The sequence below is a fragment of the Mytilus edulis genome, chromosome 8 (assembly GCF_963676685.1).
Source record: "Mytilus edulis chromosome 8, xbMytEdul2.2, whole genome shotgun sequence".
In the NCBI taxonomy this organism is placed as follows: Eukaryota; Metazoa; Mollusca; class Bivalvia; order Mytilida; family Mytilidae; genus Mytilus; species Mytilus edulis.
The window spans coordinates 38,453,031-38,479,068 of record NC_092351.1 but is presented as its reverse complement, the minus strand read 5'-3'; the positions used below and the strand labels follow the sequence as shown (position 1 = coordinate 38,479,068).

General features: G+C 32.4%; 1 protein-coding gene across 1 annotated transcript in view; it reads left to right on the top strand.

Annotated features, from left to right (window-relative positions):
- Positions 1–26,038, top strand: part of LOC139486803 (TPR and ankyrin repeat-containing protein 1-like) — a 32,202-nt gene that overhangs the window by 4,574 nt on the left and 1,590 nt on the right. The window contains exons 5-21 of the mRNA XM_071271776.1: positions 515–868; positions 1,170–1,403; positions 2,043–2,357; positions 3,992–4,255; positions 5,034–5,192; positions 7,433–7,983; positions 9,703–9,738; positions 10,192–10,248; positions 10,874–11,756; positions 13,095–14,110; positions 15,042–15,452; positions 15,909–16,002; positions 17,691–17,882; positions 19,309–19,625; positions 20,683–20,847; positions 21,792–21,996; positions 22,942–25,811. Of these exons, the coding sequence (XP_071127877.1) occupies positions 515–868; positions 1,170–1,403; positions 2,043–2,357; positions 3,992–4,255; positions 5,034–5,192; positions 7,433–7,983; positions 9,703–9,738; positions 10,192–10,248; positions 10,874–11,756; positions 13,095–14,110; positions 15,042–15,452; positions 15,909–16,002; positions 17,691–17,882; positions 19,309–19,625; positions 20,683–20,847; positions 21,792–21,996; positions 22,942–25,811 (8,123 nt within the window). The remainder of the gene's footprint in view (positions 1–514; positions 869–1,169; positions 1,404–2,042; positions 2,358–3,991; positions 4,256–5,033; positions 5,193–7,432; positions 7,984–9,702; positions 9,739–10,191; positions 10,249–10,873; positions 11,757–13,094; positions 14,111–15,041; positions 15,453–15,908; positions 16,003–17,690; positions 17,883–19,308; positions 19,626–20,682; positions 20,848–21,791; positions 21,997–22,941; positions 25,812–26,038) is intronic.

Here is a 26,038-nt window from a genome sequence, read left to right as displayed (position 1 = left end):
CGTACAAAAATGACCTATAAAACTGTTCAACAAAGAATATGAAGTTCTTCATAATTTTAAATGTAGTTGTATAAGTTTTACTATTGTAATAACGCAATTGACCACATGAAGTATGATCCACGAAAGACTTATCCAAAATATTGCTCAAGATCAGAGGTAATTTAACGTTGCTGATGTGCCCATAAGTGAATTAAAAGCAGTAAAAACAATAATTTGAAATGACAGTTCAGATCAATATGTGACATGTATCATTGCATTTCCAAATGTAAAGGCAGGATTTTTGTTATCTTAATTTGATATAATTTTCGTTACTTTCTAAGCGGTTTTCAGAAACAGAAATAGGGATCAATATATTATAAACTCATGTCCCACGTGACTTTATAAATTCTATTTTTCATAATATACTTATTCTAACAAATGTCAGCAATCGATCACCCAATTTGAATTTCTAGTAACTTTTTTGTTTAAGTATATCCTGAAGTTGTGTAATAGTGGATTTGTTTTGTAATCATAGATTTGGAGGAGTCAATTGATATAGATCATTTGGTGCAAAAACCGGAATCTGATAGATTGAAAGAAGCCATACTACAACAATTATCAACTACACAAAATTGGAATGGTGTTTGTTATGCTATCATTGGAAATATGAAAGGAACTGACACAGAGTTTGCCGGTCTTTTCTCAAAATGTTGTTGTCGTAAAATTAATGTTTGTGATTTACTTAAAAATACAGCGACAAGGCAAAAGAAAGAATGGGGATTGAGATTGTCGATAGAACTATTGAAAAATGGAGCTTTACTGGACAATTTTGAAAGTGAAATGCAACAGAGTCGTATTCATTATGGAATCCAGATATCACTCGAGACAGGTCAGATGTATTCGTTGTTTCAATTGGTTAAAAAGGATAAAATCATGAAAATATTAATGAAATGAAAATGCAAATGAAAAAAAAGAAAGAATGGAAATCCCGATTTGCACAGCACTGTTAAATGGTAACGTGAAAACAACTTAAGTAATCACCGAAACATTGGTATCATTAATGAGCATCTTTGAGTTAAAAGTTGATAAATTTAAACTGTAAGACTATGTATAACAAATTAGTTGAGACTAATGCAATGCAAATAATTATCCATATTTATTATTCGACGTTTTGCTTTCTATTTAATCAGGGAAAGTGGAGTTTTTAAAATACATATTGTCAACTAGCTCAAGCTCCCAGAGAAATAATGTTGACATAAAAGGAGATACAGGATTGCATTTAATAGTGAAAAGCAAGGATATTTTGGTCACTACTCTCGGCGATACTCTCCTTAGATTGCTGGTCAATCATGAATGTGACGTTAATCTAAAAGATAGATCTGGGAAGATTCCAATTGAATATGTGAAGAGCACTGATACAGCTTGTAAGTCGGGTTAAAATAAAAACTATAAAAAAGCATCCCAGGAAAACGAAACGGTTAAAAGCATAGAGGCCATGTAGATAGTATAGTGATGTATATAAGATAACTACTCTAACAGCATTCAGATTATTATATAAAATTAAAATCTGAAATTATAGAATTTCTAAAAGAGGAACGAAAGATACCAGAGGGACAGTCAAACTCATAAATCGAAAATAAACTGACAACGCCATGGCTAAAAATGAAAAAGACAAACAGACAAACAATTGTACACATGACATAACATAGAAAACTAATCTAACTCGGCATGTACTTAAAGATAGGGATGACAAGGGGAAATGGCATTGGTTTCCTGTCGTTCTTGCCATTGGTGTGTTAAAAGGGAAGTTTGATGAGCACATTCAATAGAACTGAGTAATAAACAATAAATAATTAAGATCACTGGAGTCGGAACTTTTCATTCTGAAGTATTGAAACATATAATTTAGCGAAATGTTCATTTAGCCGTAAGTGATAGTTATACGAATGCATGTTCTGCAAATAATACGAAAGTATGTTATACGAATTAGTTTTTGAAAAATGGAAAAAGAGTTTTGAATGTTTTTCGATAGTATTGTAAAATATTTTTTTTTCTCGATTTAGATGCTGTTCTTCTGCCAAAGAGTGAAAAAAAAGTTATTGTACCTGAAAAATTGAAAACTAAAACTTTCGACGAAAGTACATCCGTTCCAACTTCAACGGTAGAGGAGAGAGTAACTTTAAACACGTGCAGACAATGCAGAGCTTTGTTTGTAAAATGTGAAACGAAAATCATAACGGATACTGCGAATACCTTTACAGAGTTGGTCAAATTGTGCAAAATTGAAAATCACAATTCAGAAAAACACACGGAAATTGTCGAACAGTGTATGATATTGATATCTAATACAATTACACTAACAGACAGATGTAGCCCTGGTTAGTATGACATAGCTTTTTATAAAATGAAATAAAACTTGATTTTTCAATTCGAAACGCAATATGTTTTAAAATATCCTCTAATAGTTAAAACATATTTAGAATCATTTTCATAACAGGGTAGACAACCACTATATTTATGTTGGTTATAATACTGAATCATTTACTTTTAACTAGTTCGTCATCGGCTAATGATAACAGAAATTTTACGCTCACTCAGTCTGTCAGATGCCTTCCATTGGGGATTTAAATAGAATAAAAGAGAAAGTACATACAAGTGCACGAGAAGAAAAAAAAAGTTTAAGTATTCTACATTTAAATCAATACCAAGATTAAGTCCTCTGCTAGTTATATAGATTCTTATTATTTGATTTCTGCGTTTAGAAACTTTGGTAACCCCATAGTTTAAATGTCTGTATCAGGTACGATATGACAAGTGGGCAATACAGACGAATGCTCATCTAATCTGAACGACTCAATTGATAACCTGAGCACACCAAGAATGGTCTTGTCCACGCTGTTATGACAATGCTACTTGTAGTCCCCATTAGAAATATATCTTCACACAAAAACACACTTTAAAAATAGGCTTTGGAAACAAGCTGTACATAGCTTATTCAAATCCGTTTCCTTGAAATATCAACTGCAATAGTCATTTTGGTCTCTTGTGGAGAGTTGTGTCATTGACAATTATACCACATGTTCTTTTTTTATTTTCAAGTAACTATTTGATGAACACAACAAGCAATATTACAACGATATAGAACAAGAATGAATATTAAGTAATTACATGAAATAGGGAAAATGAAAAAAAATCATAATTTGAAAATAATGAAGGAAAATGAAAATACAACAAAAGAAGAAATAAAAAAGAAAAAAATAATAAAAAAAATAAAGAAAAATAAATTAGACTCAAATGCTACACAAATGTCAAGATAAAAAATTTCCTTCTTTTGTACGTATCATTTTATTGACAGCGTATAAATGAGATAAACATTCTATGCTCTTTTTGTCATATTGATCTTAATGTGTCTACGTATCTTTACATGTCATGGCTTTCTATTGTAATGTTTGATTATTCCTGATAAGGAATTTTCCTTAAAACCAGGTTTTATCACCAATTTCGTCATAAGGAAATATGTATCATGTCGTGAACGGTGTTTTTGACCTTTCGATTTTGCCATTTAATTAAGGACTTTCTGATTTGATTTTTCTTTGGATTTAGTAGTTTTGTTATTTTACTTTTTCCAATTTTATCACTTTGGACGCCCGAATTTTATATTTAAAGTGTTATATTTTATTAGATTTATAAATGGCCATCCAATAAGTCATTAAACTATTCTACTAAAATAAGTCATTGCTAATTAAGATCTTATAACTATAAAAAGTTTGGGTACAACCGCAAAATATAATACAACAATCAAATTTTCATTTATGACTTTTATATTTGTATACAATGTTACGATGCAATATGCCAACAGTTTTTTTTAGAACGAATGTAAGTCTGAAGTAAGATCTTTATATTAAAACAATTTGTGTTCTGTTGAACATTTATGGAATGTCAAGGTTCAATAATAATTGCTAGCAATTAACGTTATATTTATGCCATACAAAAGACTATTATCTTTATGCAGAAATTGTAAGAGCTCTGTGTGGCTTACCTAACGAACTGTACAGACGAATTATTGAAAATCTGATAAAACAGAAAAAGTGGTTAAAACTGAACATGATTGTGAATGAACATTGGAAGGAATTTAATGAGTACTGTTTCGCAGATTTTGCCAAACACATTTCTGTTGATTCAGTTATAACACATCTGACGAAGACCAATATTTCGCAAGAAAATATTTTTGAGATTGTCTCAATGTTGATTCATCATGGTTGCATCTTATATAATGGTATTTATTTATTATAATATTTTATTGAACGAATAACGAGATAATGTGCGGAGAAACATCACTCGTCAGAATGTCTAATTTCATGACTGTCTAGGTGAAGATTTGTTTAAGACATACTTTTATGTTTCACAAATACCTCTTTTTTATGTGACACCGGGGGCCTCGGTGGCCGACTGGTCTAAGTAGTTATTACTGTAATCACTAGCCAGTCAACACTGAGGTTTTAAGTTCAAATCCCGATCGTGTGGGTGCACTCGATTCCAATCTTAATTGACTAGGATTGTCAGTTTTCCCATCGAGGGTCGTTGGTTTTCTCCGGACACTCCGGCTTCCTCCACCAATAAAAACTGGCAACCACGAAATAGCCTAAATGCGGTGCTAAAAAAAGGCGTTAAAACACCAAAAATCAATCAATCATGTGACTCGGATATGCTTTCTTAAAATGTGTTGATATAATTTTGTATGTCATTTGAATTTCGGAATACATCACTCTAATGTATAGTTGTAATTCCTTGTACTGGTAGACTTTTATGTTGGTCCGTTTTTGGTATTGTCAGCTCTCCAATACTTGCATTGTTAAAAGTTCCATTTCAGAAAATGCACCAACAATAAATCGCCTCCCTGACGGGTTGAAAAGTCAATCTTTCAATGGAATTTTCCTTTTGTTTTATCAGAAAGTACTTTCCATTAAAGAAAAAAAAATCATTATACTATTGATTTATGGCTTTGGTATAAATGCTAGTCCTCTTTTTTTTCTTTTTTTGCTTGAATTTTATAGATGGTAAATCGTGTATTAAACATGCTATTCGACGAAAACAGTATCTTTTGCTGGAGAAGTTTATTTGTGAACAAAATGCTGATCCTCGTCATATAAGCCTGTCGATCGGTGATACTCCTATCCATGCAGCTTTAGAAATTGATATGAAAATAGATAAAGGTAAGAGTATTGTGTAGAAAGGAAATGTATCCTGTATTGATCAATTATGTATTTTTAAGATGTTTAATGTGTCTCTAAATGTGATTTTGTTGGCAAATATCAGGGGTCAAAGAATAAAGTTAGGAAATTCTGTACGCACAAACGACGACATTGATTCACCAGTATGATAAAATATAGATTGCAGAACAACTTGGGCTTTCATATTGAGGAAGTCGACAGGTAGGCTTACTGTTGCGGGGATTTGTATCAGAGATTGCTTTGTTTAGGTTCATGATGATTAGTATAGATTTCAAATGCGGAGAGTAGCGACGTGGCATGAAAGTATATACTTATACGTTTTGATGATTTAATCAATTGGTCTATAGTGAAAACGAATGAAACACTTAAACAGACCAAGGGCAAAATCAGGAGATATATCAATTCAGAAAGATAATTAAAATACCATCATGTTTTCAATATAATAACATATGTTGAGATCAGAGAAAATGTCGATACTTTGAAGTGAACATTACAAGAATAATATCATAAAATGAATGTTTTAGATAAAGTTTAGGGCTCTATAAAAACTTTTTGTAGTCTCTGAAAACATATTGGGGGTTTTAAGTCAACTGTTTTGATTATTTCACAAACACAAGTTCTAAAGAGTTGTCAATTCCAAGATCAATGTCGACATTTGTATCCGAGTCTGGTCAGTATCAGGTGATTTGATTATTTTTTTAATTTGTATGTATTAGGAGAATCTTATGAATATGTAAAAGCCTTAGTACAACTAATGATTTGGAAAACAAATCTCACTTAATGATACTTAAACATATAAAATAATAAATATAAAAACATTAAAATGTAGATGAAGGACGAAAGATACCAAAGGGACTGTCAAACTCATAAATCGAAAATAAACTGACAACGCCATGGCTAAAAATGAAAAAGACAAACAGACAAACAATAGTACACATAACACAACATAGAAAACTAAAGAATAAACAACACGAACCCCACCAAAAACTAGAGGTGATCTCAGGTGCTCCTGAAGGGTAGGCAGATCCTGCTCCACATGTGGCACCCATCGTGTTGCTTATGTGATAACAAATCCGGTAAATAGTCTAATAGTCTAGAAATGATCAGAGTGAGCAGAAAATATATATTCCTGGTATTATTTTTTTTTATTTCATTGCCTAAGATGTACGGCTCGTATTTCGTTTTATTTCAACAAAGTTTAGGAAAAGTATTGGCACAGTAGCCCGTACTTTGGTAATGGAACAAAATTACGCATATTTTTTTTATTTGCTGAAATAAGATTTCGAAATCATTTCAAATTAAGGAATATGTCCTCCTCATGCAAAGCTATTATTTCTTGTCATGGTTTGGCTTCCCTATTGGTTCTCTTATGGTTTTATCATCGTTTTAAAGTTTTTATTAGTTTTTGATTTTAAATAGGGCTGGCCTCGACCATCACTGAATAACATTACTTGCATCTGGAGCTACTACTGTTATTAGTACTATTTGATCGACATTACTGCTAGTAGACTTTTATTTCCCGATTGTATCATTAGGTTAGTATACGAATCTCAATCTTTTCTTAATTGGTTGCAATTAATAACATTTGGCAATCATAAATGAGCATAACTCGCTGCCCTACAAAAGACAACGGATAAAAAGCCCCTTTTAAATCCGGGCTTTGTTGCGTTATTTTACATCTCACACTTCTAAACGGACACCGCTCTTCAGCATTGACCCGTCAACCCTTTAGATTAAATCAATTTGTATTAAGTGGAAAATGTCATCTGTAATCCAATCGGTGAATTTAGCAAACAAAATTAACCAAACTAATAGATTGTCACATATATTTTTCAACAATACTTCCAATTCATATTGAACGAAAGCAGATAAACCACAGTTGAAAACTTTTGGTCTAGTTGTCTGGTCAGTCGGCTTGCTTCAAAAAGTAATGTTTCTTAGTACTACATGTATTATAATCATAATAAAATCGAATGTACCTCAATCACATTTTTTAAGTTTCCTATTAAAATAGAACATATGAAGCCCAAAAAGTCAATTTGACAACTATCACTGTATCACCCTCTGCATGATTCTTAGATGGAGCCATACTTAACAGTTACAATTGTTTGGTTGTGATTGCGTTTTTTCTTGTGCAGTATATTCGTCGTTTTTCATGTAAATTATCAAAACATCCATTTAAGTGTTATAAAACATTTAAAATCACAAGTGTTATTTTTCAGGTACCCTTACGATATTCAATCAGTGCTTAGAATTATTTGAAAGGGAACCTGATGTTTATGCAAAGTTAAACCCTCACCAACTTGATGGAAAAGGAAACACTCTTTTTCACCTGGTAGCTCGACACAAGTTCAATAAAACATCATTAAAGGCGACGGAATTACTTGCCAAAATGCATGTTGAATGCAAAGTACCAAATTTTGAAAACAAATATCCTCCAGATTATTTAAAAAATACTGATCCCCGATGGAAAATCATCCAGCATGCAACGTATGTTGAAAAAGAGAATAAAGACAAATCGAAATTTGCGGAATGTTCCCCAGAAAAAGATATCCCAGTTGATGCCAGAGAACATCTAACAACCGAAGTCAAACAAAATTCAGCACTGCAGTTATCTGAAATTAAAAAAGAAGAAACAAGTAGTGGAAGTATTGAAAATTCAGTTGTAAAGGCAACTCTGAAAGACAAAATCACAAAGTTTATAGATGATTTGGAAGATCAATCCGTTGACACTCCATTTAGCCAAGATACACTAGAAAAAGAAAAACCACATGTAAGCTTACGGACTTAAATTGTTGAACATATTTTTTTTATAAAAGATAGAGAAAGTACAAAGACATCTAGGAGAATACTTATGTATTTTTACAGAGAAATGATAAAGACCAAACGCAAGAAATGATTATTAACCAGATTGTTATTTGTTTAAATCTGAGGGTTTGATAAGAGCTATTTTAGTCATTCTAATTGAAATACCGTTAAATTGTGTATCGTTACGACACATTCATATAATCTTAAAAGGTTTTAAAACAGAAAGTAGAACTGAAAGCTGCAGCTACTTGTAAGAGAAGCGGTATTTATAATCTTCATCTAAATATTGCAAATACTGATTCCATTTCTGGGATGTATAATATAACGTCTTATAGTGGTTCCCGTTGCTTATAGTTATCAAAAGGTACAAGGATTATAATTTAATATGCCAGACGCGCGTTTCGTCTACATAATACTCATCAGTGACGCTCTAATCAAAATAGTTATGAAGCCAAACAAGTACAAAGTTGAAGAGTTGAGGACCCAAAACTCCAAAATGTTGTGCCAAATACGGCTAAGGTAATCTATTCCTGGGATAAGAAAGTCCTTAGTATTTCGAAAAAATCAAAGTTTTGTAACAGGAAATTTATAAAAATGACCAAATAATAGCTAAACGTTAAGTGTTCTGTGTATGCAATTTCTTCTCACATACTAACTGAATTTCAATGACGATTTAGATAAATCTTTTATTTCTTAAGTTAATCATTATAGTGTACTGTTACCGTCATATTTTGAAGGAAGAGGTATTAAAAGATGCATTTGCTTTTCTTTTAAGTGTTAAAATGTATAATAAGTCACACCATTTAACCTGATGCCAAATTTATTAAAAGATGTGATTAGCATATGATGAGACTTACTATAACGCCATAAAAGAAATATAAACGACAAGGTTGTCATATGGTCGTCGACAATTGATGAGTTTTTTGTGTTTTTCGTCTTACATGTCTTACAAAATTGCGAAAATCCGTCTTGTGTTTGCGTTTTTTTTTAGACATGAACGTGTTCTCTCACTCAATTATGTAAGTGTATGTGTGTGTTTATCAGTATATGCTTATGTACACAAAGAGAACTATTGCGTCAAGGATTCCAAAAACATTTGTTTTAATCATCTTTACGTAAGGTTCACAGGCGGTATCATATTGTGGTTGCCAGTTACATGTAATACCTTGTCACAAATGAGCACGACTAAGGTCCAATTGATATAACCGCAATGAAATGTTGCACTCTTTTCTGCTTCATTTCTGATTTTTACACAGAGTTTTTGAATTCGCAAATTTGAAGCAAAATATCTTTTGAGCACAAAATATGCTCGTATAAATGACACGACAAAAAGCGAGACTGTTGTTGCATTTTTGTCCTACATTAGGATTCATATAGATGGAAAACAAAGTTAAAAAATGAAGTTCAATAATTTTGGTTATTCCTGTAAGTTTTTTTATGACAGACTAATATGAAAGTTTTATTTTGTAGATTTTTAATCTTCTTTTATATTCGAATTCAAGGTGCAACTAAGTGACCTTCCGTTCCATCTTCTTTTGACATATATTGTTTATGCGGTCTTCAATTGCATTAAATTTGCAGTATGATCTTTATACATTTAAGTGAACAATATTTAATGTTCAACTTTCATTAACTTGTACGTTTGGCATTTAATGGCATTATATATAACATTATATATCAACAGGCTGAAATTGTGCAGCAAGGGGAAGATATTGAAGTGGTATGTAACATTACAAAATATTTAAGTAGATTACCACGCCAGGTAGATATAGGGAAACAAGTGAACATGTATTAAATGATGATGTACATATGACAAGGAGCATCTTATTTCATTGGGGTTTTCGTTAGAATATAAATCTAACTGAACAGATTTTAATAACTTTAACAATAGTCATAGCCATACAAGTTTTTAATTTGAAATTCAAAGCAAACATACGTATACTATAAGATAGATCGATAAGAATCGACCTCAAGTCATTATCGCCAAAAAAAAAATAATCTACCTCATAAACATATGTGTTTAAACATAAACATAAACACATCATTCGAACATAGTAAAACAATAATAAAATGGTAGGCACCAACTATGAACAATCATTTCTGTCGTTAAATTGTATTAGAAATTTAGCTGCAAAGCAATGATATTAATGAATATTTTTATTTATCTAAACAGCAAAATGGACAAATGACTTCAGATATTAAGGACTCGACGAAAAATCTTGAACTCGAAGTGAGTAAAATATGTATTTTTGCTTTCCTATCTAATTATTACATTTCTTGTGTACTTTTACTGACACATTTAAGTTGACAAATTTGAGTTAACATTGCAAATGTAATTTTTTAAAACTGTTTTTGACGTCTAAAAGATGAACTGAGGTGAAATTGTCAAGATCTAGAATTTAAAATTGATACTGTTAGTCGGAAGAGCATTTGTTAAGGGAACAAAACTAAGCTAAAAATATTGATAGGTTATGAAGCTCCCTTTCGGGTAACTTTCGTGTTGTATTAGCATTGTATAATTTGAGTGTCAAATCGAAGGAAAAGAAATCTTAAATCTGTTAAAATTTTAGTAAATGACTTTTTATGAGCTATTGAAGTTCTTGACTTCAAATTGATACTTGTCGTGTACAAATATATATATATCCATTTTTGACATAACTGGTGTAAAAGAATTCAAACAATAGAATATTCACATTAACTGTTGTAGTTTGTGGACGTATCGAAAGGACCAAATGAAAAAATGATTGATATTCGAATCCAGGACTATTTTTAGCATTATTTTCTGCATTGATATATTTTATCATGCCTTTAGTAAATATATGTATACATCTATGCATGATATTCAATTATTTCAGATCTTATTGAAGTCAATAGACGACAAGCCATGGGAATTAGAATGCACTTTCGATTTGCGAAAAGCAATGCAACGCAGCGATATTTCTACAGATTTAAGGTGCACTATAGCAGAAAGAATATTACAGCTGGCGTCAGGGGAATATACAAAGGATGTAAAGAAAAGGCTAAAAACAAATTCAGAAAAAGTAAAATTATATGAAGCTAAGATTTCAAAAGGCAGCAGGCTGATTTGGGAAGAGGCAATTTCATTTTCACAACGTCTTTCATCTTTGCCTGAAAACCGATCATTTTCAATATACGCTCAAATTATACGGATCTGGGATATTGTTCTTGATCATAAAAAGATTCATCGATCTGTGGAGAAAATAATCGACAGAATTGAAAATGCCCATACCAAAGGAAAAACTTGCCTTATTCAGAAAAAGCTTAAACCATACGGAAAACATGGACTTCTCGAAAAGAATACTGAATATAAATATCCTAAACTATATGTTCCATACGAAGATAATGACGATTTGCTACCTAGTGATATAACAGTATTATATCCACTTGCCAATTCAAAGCCAAACGAATATAACACAGAAAAGTTTTATGCCGTTTCGTCAACCTTAGCCGCCAACATTCTGAATTCTATTTCATTCAATACCGATTACCCGTTTCAGGTAACAGAATTAGAATACCAAATGATAAGTCTGCCACAGTCTGCACCAATTATACTGATTGGAAGAAGTGGAACCGGGAAGACCACATGCTGTCTGTATAGGCTGTGGAACACCTTTAAACAATACTGGTTACAAACAAGTCTTTACCTTGAACCACTCTTACCTGGTTTTGAATGTATAACTGATAACACAAACGCATGTTCTTACAAGCCAATAAAAGGTAGATTATGATTAACTACTGATGTTTGTCAATGAAAATAAATAGAGATTAATACATGGCCTTTTTCCATATCAGCCTGGGTATCATCCCGAGACCCCCATATCAGCCCGAGACGGAGTCGAGGTGCTGATATGGGTCGAGGGATGATACCCAGGCTGATATGGAAAAGGCCATGTATTAATCGCTTTATCATATACTTCCGACAATAGTTTTATGTAACATGTGTAACGCAAATAAACTAATGCAATAACTAAAACAGTCAAACATTTTATAAAGAAAATTAAAATTATGAATCAAATATACTATAGTTGTCCAACAACAGCATCATTAACTCCTTGTATATTTATGGTAACATTTCCTATAGAGGCATTTTGAAACATGAACATTTGGAAGAGTTTTACGATCATTACTACTCCATGTTTGTTGTACTATAAAATGATTCATAATTGTCAATGGCATTTGTTAGCAAGTATTAAACTATCCCTACAAAAGTTCCCGTAAATTTTGACGTCGTCATAAAAAACATCTGACGTCACAATGGAAAAGTAAACAACCGATACCGGAAACACCGGAAGTAACTTGCACGAGAGGCACTGATATGGGTTTTTTGCACGAGAGGCACTTGATATGGGTTATCAACCCGGGTCAGAAGATATGGCTTGTGCACTTCCGCCCTTTACACATATGCAAAAGCTATCATATTAATGCTAAGTATATGATAACACTTTATAAATCATCTGCATCCAGAATGATTTCTGGGTTAATCTTCACCGAGAACGCCTTCAACAAAAATCGTATCCGAACCGAAACATGATAAGATCTCTAGAATCAAATAGGAATTCATAATAATAATAAAAACATCCAAAGCTGACCTTGTCTGAGGGAATTCGAACCTTACTTTCATAATAATTTCAAATGTGAAAAAAAGTTTTGTGTCAATTAATACCACAATGATATAAAGTGACAGATGTATGATTCTGTAGAAGAATTAATGTTAAATGTAATGACCATATCCGTCATCAATGTCACCGATAGTAAAGATATGATATTTAAAAAAAAATCGTTAAAAATCACAATGGTTGCTAACATACTTCCTGAACTCATTCAAAAAGGATTTTCTTTCAAATGGTGATTCTTTAAGTAACAAATGGAAAATAATTTTGTGATATTTAGTATCTAGTACTAATAAAGAAAGGACGTGTACCAATATAAAAATATAACCATTTTACCAGTTACTTCCATATTAACATAAAGGAACGCAAATAGGATCAAAACACTCATTTTTTGCGGCATATATAGTCGAGTATATTTCATTAACATTATTCTCATTTGTTTCAGATGTCAAAAATGTAGTTAACGACGACAGCCCACAAGATACTTGCCAAAGGGAACAGTCGGCTGAAAATGTACATCATTTACACCAAATATTTGTCACAAAAAATTCTTTCCTTTCTAAAGAAGTTCATAGAACATTCAAAGAGTTTCTAAAGGCCTATAAAACTAATGCAAAACACCTTCAAATGACAAATAAAGATTTGCCATATCGGATGCAAGATGTAAACGATCATCAATTTCCACTTTTCCTCACAGCTCGTCAGCTTTGGCTAATGCTAGATGCAACACTCGGTCCACCATACTACTTCGATAGGAATATTGATGGAAGTCCAAAATCGCATATGGAAGGATGGACAAATGATGACAACGATGTCATAGATATACTACATTTGGATGAAAGTGGCAGTGACGACAGCGGAAGTGAAGATGAAATTGAATTACACAAAATGAATAGAAGATTGAGATTAAACAGAAAAATGGACCCGAGAAGAGAAGTCACTTATGATGTTTTCGTCGAAAAAATATGGCCAAAAATGAAATTGAATAGCAGCGAAAAGAAATATCATCCGTCCCTCATTTGGACTGAGATTTTCTCATTTCTTAAGGGTTCCTTTGAAGCAGTTTCATCCGAAGGTGGAGTTTTAAATGAGACAGAGTATTCTAGAATTGGTCGTAAGCGTGCCCCTGCTTACAGTGAAGAAAGGAAACATATATATCAATTGTTTCAACTTTATGAACGTTTTCGGAAAACGAAAGGATATTTCGATCAAACAGATTTTATTTTTAACTTACATAAAAGGTTTCAAAATCAAAAGCACTTTCATTGGATTATACATCAGATATACATTGACGAAACACAAGATTTTACACAAGCTGAACTTTCTCTCTTGATAAAGATGTGCGGGCATCCAAGTGGTATTTTTATGACTGGTGATACAGCTCAAAGTATAATGAAAGGGGTTTCATTTAGATTTGCCGATTTAATAAGCCTATTTCGAGATCTTGCTGACACAGAAAAGGTGAATTAATGTTGAATCGTTTATAGAAAAATGTTTGGGGTACATTGATTTGAATGTAATTGTATCTTTTCACCTATATCAGTTCATTATAAATGTCTACTCAATTAGGATACGTGTTTCAAGAATAAAGTTACCTAACAAAATACCGAACTTCAATACTGAAAATTCAAATCAGAGAGTCCTTTATCAAATGGCAATATCAAAATCTCAGACACATCAAATGAATGGAATTCAATTGTAAACTAGCTATTCAACTGTTTAATTATCATCATAACAAACGAACAAATATGACTGTATTTACATGCAAAAACTACTCTGAGTACAGACTTACCTGTCCTGTTGGAAAAGTTTTAATGTCTGGTATCCACTAGATATATTAAAGTAAAATGCATTTTGTGTTTCAGAAAGATAAAATCTCTCTTGGATTTTGATTGGCATTTGTTTTCCGTCATGCATAAGTCGTGAAAATTAACGAAGTTGTGGTACAACTTTGAGATGCTCCCTCAGTTAAAACTGTTTTGTATTGTTTTCATTGTCCTTAATTGACATGGACAATAGGTATCTACACAAATATAGGTGAGTTAAAGAGTTTATCGGAGTGGACAGTATCAAAGTAATTCGGGTGTTTGTTTATTTTTACACCTTCTGCTGAAAGGGAAAAAAATGCCCATCGAAAGCCCAAAAGGATTTTATCTTTCTTAAACACAAAATGCATTCAACTTTTATATATCTATTGGATGCTAGGCCTTAACAATTTCCAAACGGCACAGGTAAGGCTGTACACAGAGTAGTTTTTGAGGTGAAAATACGGCCATATTTGTTCATTTGTCGATTCACGAATAATATCGTCATTTGAAAAAGAAGGTAGTACTTTCAATTGCAATTGCTATAAGAATTATCACTTCTAAAAGTTTTATCATTTTGTTTTCAGAAGAAACAGTCCAAAATAATTGCTATTCCAAAGGATGTATACCAACTGACTCATAATTACAGATCACACACAGGAATTGTTGCCTTGGGATCTAGTATTCTTTGTTTACTAACTGAAATGTTTCCAGAGTCCTTTGACAAGCTTACAAAAGAACAAAGTCTATTCCCTGGTCCGAAACCAGTTCTTATAGAATCTTGTAGATTTGAGGAATTGGCTGAAATGATACATCAACATAAACGCAAAACATCGCATATCGAATTCGGAGCACATCAAGCTATCTTAGTTGTTGATGATGCATCTAGGAAAAGTATACCACCGGAACTTTCAAATGCTCTCATACTTACAATTTATGAGGCCAAAGGATTAGAGTTTGACGATGTTTTGCTCTATAACGTATTCAAACATTCAAAGGTAGTAAAATTCATAAAAATAACACACAACTATATCATTAAATTTAAAGAGATTTTTTTTGTCTTGACACGCATAAGACATTAACTAGAAAATTATTTTCTATGTTTATTCTTTTTCGGAAAACAAAAGTGCCAAAAATATGAACGGAAAAAATAAAGTGCCAAAATACTGAAATCAACACTTAATATGTTGCATGCATCTGACCTGCTTTTCTTGGTTTGCCTTTATCAGGAACGCTCAAAGCCGAATTTTCGAGGAAGCCAAGCGTACAAGCTGTATAAGAACCGAAACATTCAAAGAGCTACACATGAATATAACTATCAACTAAGATCAATTATGTAATACATGTATCTTAGCATATTCTAATTGATCAATGATTAAGTATAAGCTGTTTATGATTTTGGAAATGGTTACCTTGTAGAGTTCATCCAATATTACAATGATTTTATTGTTTAGGCGTCAAAGGATTGGAGAGTGGTTACAAGTTTCATTAAAGATGTACGAAAGTCTCAGTCGGTGGCAGTTGGTGGGATTACAAGATTAAGAGACGGTATAGTGTTTTATTCAAATATTGTAGCTGTATTTGACAAAACTTTAAGGATTGTTTTTGTCCTCTGTGCTCTTCCACTCCGTACTTAATTTGGCTTTTTAACTCTCTTTTTATCCCACCTAGCCCGAAGGGCCAAGTGAGCTTTTCTCATCACCTTGCGTCCGTCGTCCGTCGTCCACCGTCCGCCGTCCATCGTCGTCTGTTAACTTTTACAAATCCTCTCCTCTGAAACTACTGGGTCAAATGTAACCAAACTTTGCCACAATCATCATTGGGGTATCAAGTTTAAAAAATGTGTCCGTTGACCTGGCCAGCCACCCAAGATGGCCGCCATGACTAAAAATAGAACATAGGGGTAAAATGTAGATTTTGGCTTATAACTCTGACACCAAAGCTTTTAGAAGCAAATTTGACGGGGTAAAATTATTTATCAAATAAAGATCTATCTGTCCCGAAATTTTAAGATGAATCGGACAACCGGTTGTTGGTTTGCCACCCCTGAATTGGTAATTTTAAGGAAATTTTGCCGTTTTTGGTTATTATCTTGAATATTATTAAAGATAGAGATAAACTGTAAACAGCAATAATGTTCAGCAAAGTAAGATCTATAAATAAGGCAAACGACCAAAATGGTCAGTTGACCCCTTAAGGAGTTATTGCCCTTTATAGTCAATTTTACCAATTTTTCTTGAATTTTTGTAATCTTTTACGAAAACATTCTCCTTTGAAACTACTATGACACATGTAACCAACCTTGTCCACAATCATAATAAGAGTATCTGGTTTAAAAAATGTGCTGCCCCTGAGTTAGTAATTTTTCGGAAATTATGCAGTTTTTTACTATTATCTAAGATATTATTATAGTATCTAATAATATTTTATACTATAAATTATCATTTTAACCTTATTTTACAAGATTTCCAAAGCATCAGAAAATACAAGTGAGCGACACAGGCTATTCGAGTGTCATTGATGAGTAATTTGTTGTAATTTTGATGCGACTGTCATACAAGTGAGAGGTTCAGCCCTATAAAACCAGGTCCAATCCACCATTTTCTACATTTGAAAATGCCTGTACCAAGTCAGGAATATGACAGTTGTTGTCCATTCGTTTGGTGTCTTTTGTCGTTTGATTTTGCCATTTGATTCGGGACTTTTCCGATTAATTTTCCTCGGAGTTCAGTAATTTTACTTTTTTGTAGACGATATGCGTGTCTGGCTCAAATTTTTTTTTTAAATCCTAGTATCTGTGATGAGTTTATTGTTATATCCATTAATTTTTTATATGAGTATTTTTTTCATGTTTTCTATTATTATCCGGATAATATGCATTCAAGTATTCAAGTGCAATAACTTCTGGAATAGTGCTGCGTTAAAAAACATACAGTACATTTTGGTGCTCAGTTTACATCAACGTTATCATTATTTGTGATATCTTGTACGTAGTCAAACTAGATTTTGAATTCATTTTAAATGAAAGAGTTAGTCTCAATCACACATAGCTCCGGATTTGGTTTTACTTTATGTACTTTAAAAAGCTCTTCGACGTTGTTATAAGGTTTTGCACTTTCAAATGGTTTGACCACAAGCATAAATCATTTGTCGAAATGCTCATAATGTTGAGCAACTTTGATACTGTTCATGCTATTACTGTATATTTTTTTTTATTATACCACATTTTCTTCCAGACAATATTCGTACGAGACACTTGGAATTTGATCCACATCTGCATAAAATTCTTAATTCGGAACTAAAGCAATTGTATACAGCCGTCACACGAGCAAGAGTCAACGTTTGGATATTTGATGAAGACGAAGACATTAGACTACCGATGTTTGAGTTTTTTAATGCTTTACATCTGGTACAAACAGTATCAAACAGTTCGTATTTTGTTTATCTTTCTATTGTAGTAGATTTTATTAAATTTCAGTCAACAAAATTAAAAGGTGTGAAGTAATGTTTAACTGGTAAATGTTTTATTGAATAAAGTTTTGAATTAATCAATAATTAGTAGAGAAGAGACGAATGATATCAAAGGGACATTCAAACTCATAAGTCGTAAATAAACTGACAACATCAGGAGCCTGTATACTGTGGATTCATTAATTTTCGTTGGATATCAATTTTCGTGGATTTCGTGGTTACAGGTGAACCACGAAATTAAATATTCCACGAATGACAAATTTTCTATAGGCTTGTATGTAAACTGCATCATAACCACGAAATTAAATATCCACGAACATGCAAGTTTTCCCTTATCCACGAAAATTGGTACCCACGAAAATAAATGAATCCACAGTATTCAGTGGTTGTCGTTTGTTTGTGTGTTACATATTTGTTTTTCGTTCATTTTTTTACATAAATAAGGCAGTTAATTTTCTCGTTTGAATTGTTTTACATTGTCTCATCGGGGCCTTTTATAGCTGACTATGTGGTATGGGCTTTGCTCATTGTTGAAGGCCGTACGGTGACCTATAGTTGTTAATGTCTGTGTCATTTTGGTCTTTTGTGGATAGTTGTCTCATTGGCAATCATACAACATCTTCTTTTTTATAACACCATGTTTAAAAAAGAAAAATGAAATCAGATAAACAACAGTACTCAAAACATAGAAAACTAAAGATTGAACCACACGAACTGGGGGAAGGGGGGGGGGGCGGTAGATCATATGAGCTCCGGAAAATTAAAGCTGATCCTGTTTCACATGTATAATATGTTTAAAAAGTTATGTGTACAAATACACATTCCATGTATCAAAAGAAGTGGACATTCTTTAATAACAAAATACACTTTCATCAATTCTTCCGAAAATTATTAAGTAAATATCATTCGTAGCCTTTGTTCCGAAAGCGCTCATTGCAGTTTACAAAAATTATAAATGCATTGATAAATATACAGTGATTGGTGCATTCAACATAAAGTTTTCTATTCCTTATGTCATCCAATGCAAACTTTACATAATGAATGCATTTAGATTTAACTGGGGTATGTTCATTGCTATATATTATCATATATAAAGAACTCCACATGCACTTCTAAATTAGGAATACAATTTATCATCCCGTAAATTTCTTGCACAACTGACTGTTTATATATAATAAAAGTCTATTATAATGTTAAGGACAACATTTTGAGAACCAGAAAGGTGTTGCCATTTTTAAAATTCGTATTTCATATTTTAGTTTTATCAAAATTTTCAGTCTCAGATATAGAAGTCTTACATGTGTATCTAAGTTTGTTATAACATTTGAATATCAGAAGGGGTTACCATTTATAAAACTCTATTTAATATTTTAAATGTTTCAGTCTCAGAAATCGAATCCTTTGCAAAGCCGTCTTTAGAAGAAGACTGGATTAAACGTGGAGAAGAATTTATGAGAAATCAGCTGTATGGTTTTGCAGCGGATTGTTTCAAAAAAGGAGGAGATGATAAAAAAGAAAAACTTGCGGATGCATTTATATATTACGAGCAAGCAAGACAAAACCCAAGAGAAATGAGAAAAAACTTTTATAAATCAGCGGAGTTATTCCTTGAGTTAGGGAAATATACAAATGCAGGAAAGTGTCTGGAAAATACTAAAGATTTTCGACTAGCAGCAAAGTTATACGAAAAACGTCAACAGGTAAACGAGAGTCAAAAGAAAACAAAGAGACATTCAAACCCATAAGTCGACAATAAACTGACTAAAACAACTGGTATTTAGCATATACTATTCTACCGTTGGTGTCATCCTGACATAAGATAAGTCCACTTATTGTATTCTTTTATGTCATTGTGTTGTTGCCTCGTTTTATTTAGTTTTTTTTTGGTACTTTTTTTTTTTTATAATGTTTCATGTTTATCGTCAGAACTATACTGCTATAAAATTAAATGAATTATTTTTAAGTTGAAACAATTGGCAAATTTGCTGAACATTTGTACCTTCTTTTTCCTTTTTCGATTTTTCTTTTTATGTTACATTATTGAAATGAGCAGATGTGGTATAATTGCCAATGAGATAACTAAGTTGAAAAAAAGTGAATTTAAGTAACAATAGTCTATCGTACAACCTGCAAAAATCATACCGTATAGGTGGACTATATTAGGTCTCGAAATGGAAATAGTGAAACAATTCAAGCGAGAAATTAACGACATAATTTAACAAAATAATTTACGAAAAACAAATATGACAAAAATGAACCAACACGGAAACCAGGACTACATAGATGATAGAGCGATGTTTATTTGTCTTTTTGTTGCATGCTTTCAACATTTTGTCCTAACGGTTGTTAAATTATTGTATGTATCATCTTTTTTTAATTTCTGAATCGGTTCTTCTTCTTCTTCTTATCGTTCGCCTTGACACTGGAATACCAGTCCCCTCAACAAATCTGTTGGGTATTAACTGGTCATTATAGCTTCTCTTTGAGTGGTGTTTATGAATCGGTTGATATTCTTTCTTTCTTCCACATTTATTTACTTTTCCTTCCATTGCGGATTTTCCCTACCCATGTGAGAGGCGTCATTGTTTAAGGTCACTGCATACTGAAAAGCTTTGGGTGATTTAGAATACGGAAAGACAATTCATTCGCAATAAATTTCAAAAGATTTGGATAAAATAATGAACTCTCTGTTTTTTAAAGTAAATGTATCATGACTTGAGCTCTTAAAGATATTAACATTTTGCATTCTAATTACAGTATCGTAAAGCTGGACATATGTACAGAATTTTAAAAGAAACAGAGAGAAGTGCTAAATGCTTCGAGCGCATTTCTTACTATAATGAGGCAATTGAATGCTATCTTCAACAAAACATGTTTAAAGAAGCAATGTTAGTGATTGAGAGGAACAACTTAACAGATCAGGTAATAGTATAACATTTGTTAAGGATTGTCAGAAGAAATTTATATTTAGGGCGCGGGTGGTATGTAAATGACGGATATTTTAACGTAGTAAAAAGTAAAATCACAAAAATACTTAACTTATAGGAAAATCTAATCGGAAAGTCCATAATCACATGGCAAAATCAAAGAACAAAACACATCAAAAACGAATGGACAAGAACTATCATATTCCTGACTTGGTACAGGCATTTTCAAATGTAGAAAATGGTGGATTAAACCTGGTTTTATAGCGCTAACCCTCTCACTTTGATGACAGTCTAATCAAATTCCGTTATATTTACAATGATGCGTAAACCAAACAGATATAATAAATAAAACAGTCAAAACAAAATATATAAGGATTGTAGCATAACCAGTGCGTCAGGTTTAGACATATAATCAATTATAAAGGAAAATCCTTTTAGTAAAAATAAAGAAGGAATACAATATTTTACATACTGTAACATGTTATACTAGTACTCGGTATATCTTAACCATGCTGAAGTAGTTGGCAAACACTACATGTATGTTCTCCTTTGGCTTTTAGAAAAGGTATTTTGAAGGGGCTTGATTTCAGATATGACAACCTGGTTCAATATGCATATGCAATGCTATGGTGCACTCGGATCAAAGGAACATTTAATAACTAAAATAAGTCATATAGCAAAAGACTCCAAGGGTGTTTGTGACAATTGTTTATATGAAACAAGCTTCGTATTTTGCTCAAATTGGATAGGTAAAAAAAATTTTTCAAAATGAATTCACTTTTTGAGAAATGTTGAAAAAACAAAAACCGATATAATGCCAACAAAGGCATATTTTTAAATTGGTTAAACTCTTTTCGTATCATTCCATTTTTAAGAAGTGCAAAAGTTGTCAATGTCAGTATTATCAGTTTGAAATGCGTTAATTCATTCTTGTTTTAGGAAACATATGGTCCAAGAAGTAATCAGTCATTAAGATCAATAAGCGAAAGCTGGGCTGAATTATATCACAGAAAGAAAGACCAAACGGGAATGATGTTTATTTTGAAGAATCTTCCAGTTTCTGAACAAGTAGAATTCTTAGAAAAGCGTCATACTGAGGCAAATCAATATGTATATCATGCCAAGAATCTATTCATTAAAAATGGTTAGTGATCGCATAGACTTTCGATGTATGAACCAACTAAAGATAGGAATAAATAATTACCAGTTTTTATGAATATTCAGAAATATGACACAAAGAGTGACCCAACAGTCGAGGGAGAGTACACTGTTGAACATACTTAATGAATGATTGATAATTTCAAGCATCGTCAATGGCTATGGCCCTCAAATCTTACAGTTTAAGAATTTCGACAAAAAAGTCAATTACTTCGAACCAGTAGGTAAAAAGTGTTCATTTGAAAAATTAAAGCTGGTGGCCAGATTTTTTATGGATAAGACTGGCCACTAGCTTATTATAGAAATTGAATAAACCATTAATGTTAACTAGGTTAACTTCCTCAAGGTTTAAAAGAAATAGTGAGTTTATTATATCAATTTGGAGAAAAGGTTGATACATAAATCTTATATCGTTTCAAATAAATTCTGGTGGACATTAGATTTGGTTTCACAAGCATAGATTGCAATTGTTTAGTCAAGTCATCCAACTTGAACAAAATCTGATATTGAAATGGTCCTATGGCGTTGATACGACTGCTATATATATATATATATTTTTTTCGTGCTTTCAATCAAAACCGTCATTTAGCTACACACATTTCGAAACTTTAAACCTAAAATACAGAAATGGTTGAAAACCGCTACCATGCGTTGACCTTCATGCCTTGTTTCTGTTCATATTATATTAGAGAAATAAAAATAAATCATAAATTCTCAACCTTCCAATATCGTGACCATTTTTCGTCGTCACTGTTAATGTCTTACTATAAACCTAATCATCTTATACGCTGAGTCTTATGGTTTTGCACTGGACCGATACAAACGTGCCAAAGTTTGCTTAGAGAAACGGTGAATTCAGAGGCCTCTTTGGTCCTGCAGTTTAAAATTTTCTGTAATCTGAAATAACTTATGAAAATTACTTATGTTATAGGTTTCAAACAGAATGCCGCAGATTTGTGCCTACGCAATGGACTTTTTACAGATGCTTTCACGATGTACAAGGATATAGGTGACATGGAAATGGCCTGTCAGTGTCTGATTTCTGAAACTCGAGTCGAAATACCATTAGGTCAGATATCTGAAAACTATTTAGAAGATAAATTACATCAAGTGATAAAACTATGTAGTAATCCTAAACACAATGGCCTGTTAGGGGATGCTAATTATCTCCTTGGACTTCTTTTGTCTGAAGAAATATACATTCAAGATGCTTTGCGTTTGTTTGATACATGTAAAGGGAAAGAAATTGGTTTTCTGGAGTGTACTGATTGGTTGATGAATTTTTCTACCAGGTGTGATACGGATATCCTGAACAATCTAATCAAAGGAATACAACGTTTATTTCAAGTTTTGACACTTTTAACGAAAAGTGCCAATAAAATAAACCAGCGCATTTATGCACAATATGGCGTAACTGTTCAAACGGGAGGTGAAAAGGCATTTTTTAATCCGAAACAAAAGCCTCTGATAATGAAGATTCTTAGAAAAAATTATCTCAACCCAAGTAAAAACAAACCGCTAAAAGTACAACTTCCGCTGTCAACAATTCGTTATGAGATCATTTCAGATTTACTATCAAAATGTACAGCATGGTACGTTAGAATCAAAGCAATTCTTTATGACGAACAAACAACTTTAAGATTGTGCACAAGATACAAAATTGACCCCAAAAAATGTAGTTGGTCGAATTGCTGTAAGGGTCTACATGAGCCCATGAATATAGTTATCTTTGGTAAACTTATAAAATCTGATATAATTCTCATAGAGATAGAAGACATACTGGATACTGGCATTAAAGATCTATTAAGCATACTCATGGGTACAGAAAGAAAACTGCTGTCTAAGCGTGAACTACAACCAGATGTTTTCCTTCCTTGTAAAAGGCTGTTAAATGATTTAGTTCATTTAAGTTCTTCGGTGCGTGATTTCTATAACGAATCTAATGCGTCTTCTATTTGGTTTCTAATTTCTGATATAAATGGTGTAAAACGACAGTTACAAAATTATATCACAGATCAATATGCACAGTTACGCACGAAAAAAGAGAAACATTTGAGTCATTTTTTAGAGGTTATGACTTGCATTAAAGTATTTGGCATCCATGTCGATATTAAAATAAACCTTTCGAAATTTCTTGATATCGTTAAGAGAGAATTTGATCGAGACTATCTTTCAAAAAGGTATCTTGAAAAGTGCGGATTTATTTTTGATTCCAACACCGGTAAATTCAAAACGAGTGTAGCTCGACATTTTGTAGATGCATTTTATGGACTTACTGATACAAAAGACCCATTCAAGGCGATCGGAAAATTTTCTATTTTTTTGCTGAACTCTTCAACTGTTGCTAATAAAACTTCACTTTCAGAACTTGGATTGAATTTGATGTGGCTAAGATTTTATACTTTCATTGGTCTCTGTCTGCTGTCAAAATATTCCAATGTATCATCATTTTATATCCCTTCGTCCTTTCTATCAATTGTTCAGTTTATCGATATGAGCATAGAACCCTTAACAAAATGTTCCACTGTGGATCTTATTGCCTTGCATGGCGATATGTCGTTTGATGTTGGTAAAAAACTCAGTGTAATTTTTAAGAATTTTATACAGGCAACTATTGGAATGCAAAGTAATACTAATTTTCTGGACACTTTATTCCATAAGCTTTATGACATCAGTGCTAGAAACGGAGACACAAATTCTCCAGATAGGGAACAGTTAAATTCAGAAATTAATATAATTTTATTAGCAGAGGACATTTTGATTCTCTGTGCAGTGTATTTGGTGAACATTAAAGGACTGTCACTTTCTTACCTCGAATCAGCTATAGTTGAAAGATTGTTAACAATTAAGTCAGATAATAAATATCCTGCTGGAATGAAAACTTTCTTCGGATCATTTACTAGGACTAGTGACACTAAATGCTTTGGGTTTTGTCTTCGGAACTTCCTGAATCAAAAAGGAGAAAAACTCCTAAAATGTACATGGGACAACAAAACAAGGATGTTAAATGTCACGGAAATCTTCTCAGATTTAATAGACACTTTCAAGAGTGAAAGTAAAAACAGCAAAGTATCGGCACAACAAATATATGCTGACACCGACCAAGCTGATGATAGTGATTTTTCAGATGACGAAGAATTTGGGGATTGTAAATATAGTAAAGAAAAACAGTTAAGGTCAGCACAGATTATATGTACATTCTTGAAAAACCTTGTATTGCGAAGAAAACTGAAAGAAACTAATAGTGTAATAGAACAGCGTGCGATGTGTAATTTGTTATGTGATATGACTATAGTCGATGACACACAGTGTGATATATGTGGTATAACGTTTCACAATTCTAAGAATGTTGATGAGATTGGTCGACTTTTACACACAGAGTTTCATGTTTCTTTGCTATCATTACAACATAAATTGCCCTCGGGTAAAAACAGCCAAAGTGGTAAATCTATCACCAACCTTTCCAATCATAAACAAAGCTCTCGTCATGTAATGAAGGAAGAGGAGTTCGATACTTTCAAGAGTAAGTACAATAGACATATACAACCAGTTGCAGAGAGAGCACAAACAATAATTACAAATTATGACTTGGAGTCTTTAAACTTTTCTGAGTTTCGCGCAACAGATACTTCCCAAATAAGACAATTTGTCAAACTATTTGAATGTTTGAAATCAGAAGTTGAAGACATCGTTAGGGAAATACGATGGCAATGGAAAGGCGGAAGTGGTTTGGTTGAAATAGTTGCAGAACTGGATTCTATGGAACAAGCTGTTAAGACAATTGTCTTGCAAAGAAACATGGTAATTTTTTCATTGGCAAGCATTCACAGATATAAAAATCTTAAAACTTAATGGTATCAAATTTTCTGACCAGCACAAATGTTCTTTTTTTTATATAATAAAGTAATCTCTTTGGGAAGTACAATACACATGATTGGCTCCATTACTCTCTTTGTTAAATTCCTCAAATTCAAGTAGACACTGCTTTCTTGTTTTAAGTTCGAATAAAGTGACAATCATTGCATGTC